Source organism: Curcuma longa, chromosome 6, assembly GCF_044706935.1.
Source record: "Curcuma longa cultivar G26 ecotype Majalengka, Jawa Barat chromosome 6, ITB_CL_G26_1.1, whole genome shotgun sequence".
NCBI lineage: Eukaryota > Viridiplantae > Streptophyta > Magnoliopsida > Zingiberales > Zingiberaceae > Curcuma > Curcuma longa.
The window spans coordinates 2,903,904-2,916,598 of NC_133866.1; the positions used below are offsets into that span (position 1 = coordinate 2,903,904).

Here is a 12,695-nt window from a genome sequence, read left to right on the forward strand (position 1 = left end):
ATTTTGATCTCTGGGATTTCAAATCCAAGTAGACCTTGACAGACATGAGGTTTGACAATCTCTCCTTTGCAATTTAAAAGCTTCATGGGCGACCTCTCAAGGACCTACACACTCAACACCCATCAAAGCATAAGATGAATCTAACTTGAACCCTTTGCAAGCCACATTAAATATAACTTGACCACTTGAAGTATAATTATTCTAACATTCAATATTAAGGTATATACAGCGTAATCTTTTGACATATAATGAGTGTTTATATTGCTTAATCTTGTGACATTAATGATTTATTTATGCAATATAAATAAGATCAAATTCAAGAGGTTATGATTTATTTTAAAAAAAAACTCTAGTTAAAAGTTACTTAACAATTTTAAGATTAAATTCAAGAGGTTAAAAATAAGACACCTAAAATAAGATGTTTAAAAGAATGTCATAGATGACTTGAGCTATTTTGTTGCAAGACGAAAATACCTATCCACCTCTCTCTCGCTTATTGCCACAATTGATGACACCATCACGGTGTTGTCGTTTGAAGCTCTAATGTCGACCGTCTACTCTCTCACCGCAACACACACTAGCACTTCCATCCTATGTCAAGAAAATTGTGTTGCGTGGACAAAATAAAGGATGTATTGCTCAATGCATCTCCATGAGGTAAGACAAAAATCAATTTGATATTTCTTTTTTAGGAACTTTGGTTCGATTGCATTGCGTTCCGCTACGACAAGCCCACCAATACCTAAGTCATATATGTTGATGGATTGAGTCTTAAATTGTAGCACAACTTAATACAGAAAGAGCCTAGCTTGAAAACACTATAGCAATCTCAAAACACTATCAATAGTTGGTTAGAATTGTTAGTAGTCGACTAGAATAATATAGCAATCGATTGAAAATACTATAGGCTTGACTAGAATCATGTCTAGTTGAATAAAGAAGCCTCTAGTCAATTAGAAGATCAGCCAAGTTGCTTGGAAGACTAATTTCTAGGTAAAAAAAAGGTTTCATTTAAGCTCTAATTGATTAATTAGTTTGTTGAGTCAACTAAAAGGATGTTATTCTAACGCATTAAGTTCTATATATTCAATTGAAATGTTACTGTTGGAGTTTGATGCTCAAACTTGAATTACCTAATCGATTGAAGCTTACTTCTAGTCATCCGAAAGGGGTCTAAAATGGAAGGTTATTTTAGCACTTGAGACACACATTCCAACGTCTTTGTTTCCCTATGCCCACGTAACAAATGTCTAACAAAATATGAGAGCTTTGGCTAAGGTTGAAGGCTTCAATATCTCAAACACTCTCTCTTAGTGATTTGCTTCTTCCTTGTGTTCATTCTCATCGTTAAGAAACCCACTTAAGGTTAACTCGAGGAATATCACAATTAAGTATTTTGAATAGAAATTATGATCTCAATTCTTCATCAAACTCAACAATATGGTGAGTGATGCAAGATTTAATGAAGTAGTAAAACCTAATACTCCCTGCCATAGAAGAGACCACAGCTTTAATGGGCAAATGCAAAGCCAAGCTTCAAGTTGGTTTCTTACACAGCAGATACAAATACACAACAACAACAAGAGTATGATTATGTCAACTTTATGGGAAGACTATAATTCCCACTTGTGATCAACCTTGCATGTCAAATTTATGTGTGTTTTTTATTTTATTTTATATAAATTTACATTTTTCTCAAATTGTCCAATCTTGCTTGCAAGTCATCATCTATTCCACCATCACTTGCAGCAGTGGCTTCAGCTTGAGCAACCTTTTTGTTTGCCTCAGCACTTGGGACTGCAGTTGAAGGTGCCTTGACAAGCTGCAAACAAAGAACAGATCAAAAATGCTTATTTCTAAACAAAGAGAAGAGAAGAGAAGAATTCAACATGGTAGAGGAGGCATTTGGATGTACCTCTGAATTAATGTCGATTCCAATTTCATCGAGCACTTGGCTCACTAATTCTTCAGTTTCTTCCTCCTCCTCGTCTCCTTCCAAAGCATCGTCAATGGCATCCCCCATGACCTCGCTCACCATTTCCATTTTCTCATTTTGCATCTCAAACTCTTGCATTATCCTCTGTAGTGCAGGTAGGTTCATCTGCTTGTTCATCTGTCCCATAGCCTTTGTAACACCTTTCATTGCTTCCCCCATTGCCTGTGTCGACTTCAGCGTCTGAAAAACCACAGCGAGCCCGTAATTATGCTAGTTTACTAAACTCGGAAGTAAGCTTGTGTACCCCTACTGGAAAATGTGTTACAAAATTTTGCAAGGAAATAAAATGTCAAATTAGATAACGAGAACCAGAAGGAATTTTTTATATAGCTTTGAACTAGCGAATCAGATGATAGAGGCAAAGGAAACAAATTTATTGCGTAATACTTCTCCAAACAATGCTCCACAACCTTTTATTCCTTTACTACTTGATCCTTCCCCTATGGCAACACCATTTTTCCACAATAGTACTCCAAAATTATCAGGACAATATTCATTGAATTTTTCTGCAGTTGACAATTTATTAAGAATAATTATTGTTGATTGTTGGGCCTCCTTCGCTCCTTTCTTAACCAATGTTATTTGTGGCCTGCAATACAAAGGCTACCCTTGTTATTCTAATTGGACAAGCAAGTAAAGATACAGGTTTACTTGCATTGGACTCTGTTCATGCAAATTATTGCCTATCAGTTATTCAACAGATTCTTGGAAGTCAGGGTGTCACTAGTGACCTTCATGATATTTGTTCCATCCACTCTTCTAACCTCTCTGAAGGATCCTGCCCTATTAATGATACCATTGGGTTTGAGAGTGTTGTAGACTCTTCTAAACTCCTTGCTGCATGTTCAAAGGTTGATACCGTGAATGAATGTTGCAGAGCCATCAATGAAGCTACAAAAAAACTTGTCTTGAAGGATGATTTGGAGGAATTTGATCCACAGATGATTTCAAACCAGAGAGGTATGATTCTATTCCAAAAGAAATTCCTGGCCCAAAAGAGAAAAAGCCTGACACGTGGGATGTGGATGAGGATAGAATATGGGCACCACCAAATTGCGAATCCAAAATACAAGGGACCATGGAAACGGAGGAGGATCAAGAACCCAAACTACAAAGGGAAACGAAAACCCCCATGGATTAATAATCCTAAGTTTGAGGATTTTGACAACGGAATAGTGAAGCACTTCGTGCAGGAGTTCAAAAGGAAGCACAAAAAGGACATCAGCGAAAATCGAAGGGCTCTACAGTGGCTCAAAACAGCCTGCGAGAGAACCAAGAGGGCTCTATCCTCCACCACACAAATCACCCTCGAAATTAACTCCATGTTTGAGGGCATCGACTTCTACCCCATGATCACCAGAGCTCGATTGAAGAGCTCAACATGGAACCATTCAAAAAGTACATGGAGCTGGTGGAGAAGTGCTTATGGGACACAAAGATGGACAAGAGCAACGTCCACGATATCGTGCTTATAGGCGAATCGATGAGGATTCCCAAAATCCAACAGTTACTAATAAATTTTACCAATTTGATGTCAAAGGATCTTCCTCCTGAGCTACCACTTGATACTATTTTAAATTTAAGGCGAGTTCTTTTCAACTCGGGTTGACTGATACAGGAGGATCTAAAAATTTTATTACTATTTTTATAATTTTTTACTTTTTTGATAATTTTTGAATTTTTGGTATTTAGAGTATTTTTAGTAATTTCTACTTTTATATTTTAGGATTTTGAGTCCATTTAGGATTTTTAAGATTTAGAATCTATTAAGATTTTTTTTCTGTTAGAATTTTTTTTATTTCTTTTGCATCTTAGAATTTTAGATCTATTTAAATAATTGTTTAGTTAATATTTAGGGTGAAATTATGTCATTTATTTCTCTATTTCCTAGTATTCTTTCGAATCAACAAATTTTAGAAGATTATTTTCGACATTCGCAGTTAAATCAACAAAATCAATATTGTCCGTAGAATAATCGCTATTATGCTTGACGTTATCATCGATCATGGTCCATTGCCAACTCAAATCAAAAAGAGAGTGGAATAATTGAGTGGCAGTGAAGCACTAGATAAATAGAAAGGAAGTAATTGTGAGGTAAAATATACTTTGATAAAAGCTAAAATAGGAAGGCATAAACTAAAAAGGAACTAAGATCAAGATGATAATAGACAACAAAACGGATGTAGAATCTCATGAAAGTCCTAGAGTATGCTCAGGAGGATCCTTCAGCTATACACTAATACAGATGGTTCGTCGAGGCTGTGGATGGTTGTGGTAAGAGATGGTGGAATGGACAATGGAATAGGAAAAAGAAGCACCTTTTGCACTGACTTCCAAAGGGTGGTTGAAAGGTTAGAGTCAACTCCAAGAATGTCATATCAACATAGATAGATGAACAATGTGACTCTAAAGAATAGCATCGATGGTCTTTCTGCAGATAAAAATAGTCAGGAAAAATACATTTGATAAACTTGAGGCAAATTGTCCCATTTAAGAAACATGATTTGAACACATTTGATGACCCACCAAACTGCACGAGCTTAAAAACCATGGGTTTTTGTGATAACCATTGTGGAGCCAAAAAAGCCTAGAAAACCAACAATATAAGACAACTGGAAAGTATTTAATGAATCTGACATTTTGAATTAAGGGGATCTTGTTAGTCAACAACGTTGGAAGAAAGACGGCAGTTATTTAGTACTCTACTGTTTAAAACAATGTTTGGTTGTTCAAAGGGAACAAGGGGGGCTGTGAGAAGTTGTTCACTGTAGGAAGCTTCTAAAAGATGGAAGCAATATGTTGTTCACTGTATAAAGCAGGGTAAGAGCAGCAGCAAAGGGCCAACACATCAAAAGGAGCAGCAGCAATGGCCCTGTGACTCTCAACAAAAAGAAGCAATAGCAAGGGATTAATTTTCTTTGTCCCAATAGGTGGCTAGAGGAGTCTTGCATAAAGGAATCACCAAGAGGTCGCTTAAAGGAGGCCTCACATGCAGAAGGATGCTCATGTGCAGATGCTAACAAAGATGATCACAAGCACGATCTGGAGTCACAAGGCCAGGGATAGGCATGACAGTCATCAGTCAAGTCCTATGGTAATCAAGTGCCTGCAGGAAGAGTGTTGCTAGTGTGCGTCATGGTGTCATGCAGGTCTGACAATCATGCGTCTGCAAGCATTACACAAGGAAGGACACGAGCTCAAGATTTAGTTAGTTGGTGTGTGGAAATAGTCCTCACCAAGAACTGTAATAGATTGACAGCTCTGATTCTAATACCACAACATGATTAATGGGAATTTCTTACTCTAGCTAATCCCCTCTACCCATATTTTTATTCATTATTTTTACAATTTACACCAAAATGAAATATTCACATTTAAGTGCCTAGCTAATTACAATTAGATCTTTAAAAACTTTATATATATCTTCAATTAAGTCAAAATACATGTTTATTCTAAGAGTTTTATATATATCTTCAATTAAGTCGAAATGAATGTTTATTCAAGTATTATTTGGAATTGGGTCTAATGACTTGAATTAGGTTCAATAAGGTTTAAGATGTGCTCCATGGTGGAGATAGGGTTTTAGTTAGTTTTGATTGCCAGTTCAATAAGGCTCAACCTGGGCTTCTAGTTTGCATTAAATCCTTTTTTCATTGAACTGGATTCAACTATGAACAGATAAACTATCCAGGAAACAAGACAAGGGAAGAGATCCTGATGAACAACTCCCTCCATCTTCTTTTGCATCTGAATGAGATCAAAAGGGTGCAAGAAAGATCACACAATCAAATAACGAGTGACAGAGAACACAGCAATCAAATTGCTTGAGCTGCAGCAATAAAGTGGCACAACTAGAAGAGAGATATCTAAAAAAAAGTATTGACACATTGAGTAGACCAGAGCATTATAAGGGGAAAGAAAGAGAGCAGGAGAGATTGAGACAATAAGGAAGAATATTTGTAAACTCACTCTTCCTAAGGTGTAGAGTCCGTAACAATCACTACAAACTAAGACAGGATTTTAATGTCTGATAAAATGATACATGATTGGCATCAAGTGACACCACTAAAACAAATAATTTGTATGTGTATTGACCTAGTTTCGAATTTAGTCCATTTTTAAAATAATACGTTTTGTTCATATTAACCTGCATGGAATGAAATTTAGAAACATGCAATGAATGATTACTATAAATATTTTTAATCAATATTATTGTTTTATATTGCTTAGAATTCTAAGTTTAATAACAAAACTAATTATACAACCCAACTTTTTTAATTAGTACATTTAGATAAAATTAAATTCAGGTAAATAAAATTTAAGTTTCTTTAATTTAGTATTATTTAAATTTAGTATTTTATTTATATATTCAATTTATAAATAAAAGCTTGGTTGTTGTTATTGTATATATCTATACATTTTTGAATGTACGGGGTATTTTACCAGTATTGTATACACAATTCAGTAACCAGTGAAGATTAAAATACTTGTATGGAAAGGAATTCTGCATCTTCCACTTAATTGTTATTGTTCTAGAACTTTTCTGAAGATTTTTACATACCCAAATAGTACCAAATAATAAATGGAGATTATTCATAGCATTGAAGTAATCATGCTTAACTGAATGAAGAGGTGGCAACAAAATTCAAAAGTTAAGTTACCTGAATTCTCAGTGATACACCTTGAAGTTGTGATTTAAGTGCATAAAACTTTGTGATCTGATGCCTTGTTCGAATAAGGTCCTTTGCCATGACCTTAACTGCTGCCTGTAATAAGCAATTATCCAACAAAGAGAAGCTATATCACAAATCTCATACACAAACAATATGAATAATTTAAAACAAACATGTATCAGGAATAGGGAATAAACACAGAACAAAAATAAGGTAGGAAGCAGTTACAGTGAAAAGTAACAAAAATGTTGGCACAATCCACAAGGGGAAACCAAAATCAAAGGCTCAAATTGTGAAGCGCATTGAACCCATCTTATCGAAGTCAGACTATTCTTTTTCATCTTTCATATGAAGCGAGATCCATGCAGATCTTGCCCCCGCAGGTATAGTTGAGTTGGTATTCAAGTGGTAAATTGCCACAAGAGAGCAAGGGTTGAATCCCCGAGGAAACAATCTCTTGGGGAATAAAATATCTCCCACCTGAAGAGACTACTCAGTCACCATGATTTAACTCCCTTCAAATCGTTGTGGGGCCGACATTGAGGAGCGCTTGGGGTGAGTGTTATCACCTTTTGCCACAAGATCCATAAAGATCAAGGGGAAAATAGCTATATTGTTAACCAATACCAACATTTTAAGAGTCATTTAGTATCAGTAAAGTTGTGTTTCACCATCCTAAGTTCTAACGTGCTAGCCTAGTCACTTGATGCAGACAGTCTCTAGAGTCGAGAAAGAGTTCGGCTCATATCACAAAAAAATAATTCAAACTATTCCAAGAGCACTTCTCTATTCATCCAGCTCTTTTCTACTACTTAACTTGCTTGGAATATTCTGGATGTTCAACCTAATTTAGGCATCACATAGGAATGAATTCTTAAAATTTCAAAGCAAACTCTGTACATAAATAACACTCCTAACAAGCCCCCACCAAAATATATAGAGATAACACTGCTTAGAATTTTTTTTTTCAGTTTATACTAGTTTTAATTTTCCACACTTTTCAAGTTACTTAATTATGTTTCTTTATAAATTTTTTTTATAGTGACATAAGGCAGAAGGGGAGAAAAATGTCAGATCCGTATTGATAATACTTAAAAGGTTAATCCAATCATTCAAGCAAAAATATTTATTGACTCTAGAATAATCAAAGGGAAGATGACTCTGACTGAAGCTAGTTTATACGGTCTTCACAAAGGCATAATACAACATTCTCACAAGAAGAGGAAGATCAATTAGAAGAGTAGGACAAATGAAGAGACGGCAGGTAAGAACTTGGGGAAGCAACAATTTAATGTTTTCATATCAATATTAAGTATATGGGTAGTATCACATGTAGTATGCATGCAGTTAGAGCTTAGAACTTGTACAATGCATCTTATGCATGTTTGGTGGGTGAGCCCATGCACTGTGAAAGTGGAACAGCAGGTGTACAATGAATAGTGAATGGGCAGCAGTGGTAAACCATATATATCCAGAGCACACACATACATATAGAAATAGTGGATAGGAGTCGTGTCTTACAAAGAAGAGAAATACCTATAAATTTTTGGTTTCCAGAAGTATCTTGGAGAAAAAAAACCTACCTAATCCAATGGGCTATTACCAGGCATAATCAAATAATGAGCCTAGGGCACAAATAGGGTAAAACTTAGAAAAAAATTCATTAGGCTCCATTGAATCCAACTTAAAAATAAAATATATTTTCTTCAACATGAATCTAGAGACATGTCGAGCCTATCATTTGAAAGTCAGTTCCTCCTTGAACTTTTTTTAGTTTGTTACTTTTTTAAGGGACAAACAGCCATAACTAGAATCACGACAACCAACCACTTCAACCTGATGACCTATGAAAACTCATTTTAAGAAATTGAGATTAAAAAACATAAATTAAAATAAAGTGTTACAACTTACAAACATGGATTGTAGTTTGCTAGAAGAAATTGATAAGGATTGATAACCCAATTAGAACTGGGTGAATAGACAGCATCTCACACAAATCACAAACTCAAGTAAATTGGTGAGCAATTTTGTGGGCTGTGATCAATATGTGAAATAGTGTAGCAGAAATAAGCAAAAAGTCATGATGCTAACACAAAAAATAGTGTGGTTCAAGGATTCACTCCCACATCTATGGCCCTCAGCGGTTCAGTTTGTCGCCTCCTAATAGAATTCACTATCGCGTTTCTTAACCGAGGTAATCAAGCAAGCCTACACAAATTAAGAATAAGACCTCACACCGAGGATAAACCCTCACGAACTAAAAAACTCAACCCAAACCAATCAGATTTCAAATCCAAGGATGAAACATAGACCAAACAAATGGGATTTCAACTAAGGATGAAGCCTCATGAGGATGAAAGCTTAACCCAACAAAGGAATTTCCAAAATTCCTCACCTCTAACCAAAATAAATAAAAATTTAACTCCTAAGTGAATGAGATATTACAAAGAGAGCTTCAAACACAAAGATGAATCCTTAATTTAGCCTTCCAAAGCACTAGGTGATCCTTTGGCACTTTAACAATGATAGAAGAGTAATAGAAGTATCTTAATGTGAGTTCTTGTTCTAAAAGAACCACCAAATCCGCTTTTAAACTCAACCTCAACAGTCATTCTGCCACTCTAGGTCCACCTACCAAAACTCCTAGGTCGACCTAACTTTGGATTTTTTTTTTTTTTTTTTTACCATTAGGATCAGTGTTCAAATCTTAGGTGGACCTTCAGCTATCTTAGGTAGACCTTCAGCTACTTTAAGTCAACCTAATTTAGGTTGTGTAAGTTATCTTCCTAAATCTTCCTTCCTAGATTGACTCACCCAAAAGGCTAAGTCAACTTCACCATAAGTCAACCTACCTTGAAAAATAGTGACCTTCAAGCAAACAGAAAACCAAGGTTGATCTAACAAAAGTACAACTACCTCTTGGAATATGTAAATTAGGAGGACCCAACAATGACATCATGTCAACCTAACTTCACCCTAAATACTAGGCATTTGGTAATGCTACCTAATTCCTAGGTCACTAATAAATTAAGCGCTAAGATGAAATCCCTAAATAACACTACCTGCCTATAAGTTAAATCCTATCATTATAATGTTCCTAGCTAAAACAAACCCAAAAATTACAACTCAAACACAAAAGCCTTTGGGTCCAATCTCCAAGCTTAATGATCATACTCAAGGTTCAAGCTCCACACAGCTTTAGACTCAATCCATTAAACTCATCAACCAAGCTTGTTTCTGAATCTCCTCAAGCAACATGAGTAGTCTTCCACATTCATGCATAATTCATCAAATGCAAATGTATAATTTAAAGCGTTTGACAAACATCAACACACCGTGGGTAAACACTAACCATAGGGGAGCAACTAATTCCCCAATCAAAATGCACTATGCTTAGGAATCTAACCTTATGTCAAGTTGTGGATTTAGAATTTTTGGGCAATCAAAATAGTAAGATGGAGCAAAAGATTAAAGCCACTTTGTTTTTCTGTACCTCTATATTTATTATCATTCACGTTTAAAAGTAATTCATTCATATGCTAGTAATGTTTGCCTCCACCTACCCTTCGGTTCTGAATCCACCCTGTATTTGTCGAGTCAGAATTTGAAGCATAGTTATAAAGGGTAAAATAATTTGATAATACTAAAACAAACAAGAAAGAACAATATTCAAACTTAAACGTGAGTGATTACATATACTAAACGCCAAATATTTGCAGAACATAGATATATACCATCTGCCCTTGCTTAGCAGTCTTCTTTATCTCCACGATGAGCTTTTTCTCCTGTGCTTGCAGGCCCTGTCTCTCCCTTTCTATCTCTCTAATTGACTTATCGAGCATTCTCTTGTTCTCTCTCAGCAGCTCTACAACAAAAATTAGCACCCATGAGGCCTAGAATTCTTGCAACTTTCCTTGGAGAGAAGGAATATATCAAATAACTAGAACAAAATCAAGCTGTCGCATGAGAAAATATCTCAAAACCCTAAAGCGTAACTAAGCGATATTGAAAAGAAAAAAAAACATTCCTTTGCAGCGATAATCAATCAAGGTCAGATTACAGCGTAATATCGGATCCATGTAGTAGACATAGCGAAATTAACTAGAAACTGCGATCGCGAAGAATACCTGCCGGAGTTTTCCTCTTCCCGAAAATGAAACTCATGGTGAGAGAGAGATCGATTGATCGATGCAAAAATTTTGCTGCTCTTCCTCCCACCTCAAATCTATTGTGAAAATCGGCGCACTAATTAAAAAGGAAACTTTTTGGTTGTCTTCACCCTTTTGCTTCGATCTGAGAGGGAGATCGAAGCCACGACGCGGATGGAGCGAGGAATTGCTGTGGACGCCATATCTTATAAATATAATTTTGTATATTCATTTATTTAAAATTTTAATTTCATAAATCTTTAATTATGAAAGGGTAAAAATTAAAAGTATAAATATTTCATTTTTAAAAAAATCCTTAATTAAAAAATTAAATATAAAGAAAATAAAATATATGATTTTGATATTCTGCGTGTCTGTTTGTGCGTGCGCGATGCACGATAGAAGATTCTGAATGTTTGAAAGTGTTTCGATCATTCGGAATAGAAACAGTATCATTTTTTATTTTTTTATTTATAATTAAATCATTTAAAATGTATAATTAAAAATTGAATCATAAATACTTAAAATTACATGAACACCCTATCAGGAGGCGGAGACTAATAAATATTAATAGGATACTTGAAAGGTCAAGATATTATGAAGCCTAAAGAATATATTATGATTTGAAAGTGAGATTTCTTAATAGATAAGAAAGGTCTAAACGTTGAGTCCATTAAATGTGTCTTGCAAAAAAAAAAAAAATCATCTTGTTTGTCTTTTTCAAGATTTAAAATTAGTTTTAATTTTTGATAGAAACTATACCATAACATATCATATTATACGGATATAATTTTAATATTTATTTAATTAAATTATTAATAATAAAATAATTAATTTTAATTAATTGTTTATCATAACTTCAATTAGTAATTAATTATATTTTTATTTTTTTATTAATCTGACTATCTTGGTTTTTATAATAAAAATATTTATAATCATCAATTTTATTTTTTAGCTTAAATTATAATAATTTACACTTATAATTCAAATTCAACTCGATTAAATTAAATTTGAAAACTCTGTGTTTAAGATTTTTCCAATAAAATCAATTCAAATTTGAAAATAGGTCTTTTAAAAAATATTATCTAATTAACAATTCTGAAAAAAAATAAATAATTTTTAAATTTAATTAAACATTCTTTATTTGATTAAAGTAACTCATTCAACTCTACATATTTTTTAATCTTTTGAAAAAAAAGGAAAAATAAAGTCAATATTCAATAGATGTGGTTGGCTATTTCTTACGTCAGGTTATTTTTTGATCTCTTCTTTATAAAAGTTGTATCATGAAAAAAATTTACTTACCCCATAAATCAAATTTTATATTTTTAATTATTTTTTAAAATTTGTAAATAACTAATTAAGTTATATTAAACTTATATTTTATATTCAATTGAATTGCTTTACGTGGACATGATGATTTGAATCAAGCATATTCAAACTAAACTTTAAAATTAAATCAAGATTATATATAAAAGAAATTTGATTTAATTAGATTAATTTATATTTTTATAAGATTAGAAATTTATATAATTAGATTATATTTTGTTGGAATCCTTTTTCCCTTCTCCTTGTCTCGTAGCTTTTAGTTACCCATGGCCAAAGTCATCCTAATCATCCGCCTCCTCCCACTTCTGTTGTGCTTAACACCTACGGTGGTTGTTGCCCCTACCTCTAGCACAGTCACTCACAATAATTGTTGCGCCCCGTCCTTCACTTCCCCCTCTAACAATCTCTATATCTCTTTGATATTGAACTTCCCTCTTCTCGTCCTCTTCTTATCTCTTTATTTTAAATTTATTTCTCTTTCTCAAGTTTTCCATGTCGAAACTCCTTATGTTGAATCATTCTACGTGTTGATTGATGAGTAGAATGATA

At 34.1% G+C, this 12,695-nt stretch overlaps 1 protein-coding gene across 1 annotated transcript; it reads right to left on the minus strand.

Annotated features, from left to right (window-relative positions):
• Positions 1-1,509: 1,509 nt before the first annotated feature.
• On the minus strand, positions 1,510-10,983 carry LOC141830827 (vacuolar protein sorting-associated protein 2 homolog 1). Its single transcript, XM_074718263.1, has 5 exons — positions 10,797-10,983; positions 10,404-10,534; positions 6,658-6,762; positions 1,916-2,176; positions 1,510-1,822 (listed from the first exon to the last, which is right to left on the minus strand). The coding sequence occupies exons 1-5, from the start codon at positions 10,831-10,833 to the stop codon at positions 1,685-1,687; spliced, it is 672 nt and encodes a 223-aa protein (XP_074574364.1). The 5' UTR covers positions 10,834-10,983; the 3' UTR covers positions 1,510-1,684.
• Between the last annotated feature and the right edge of the window lie 1,712 nt (positions 10,984-12,695).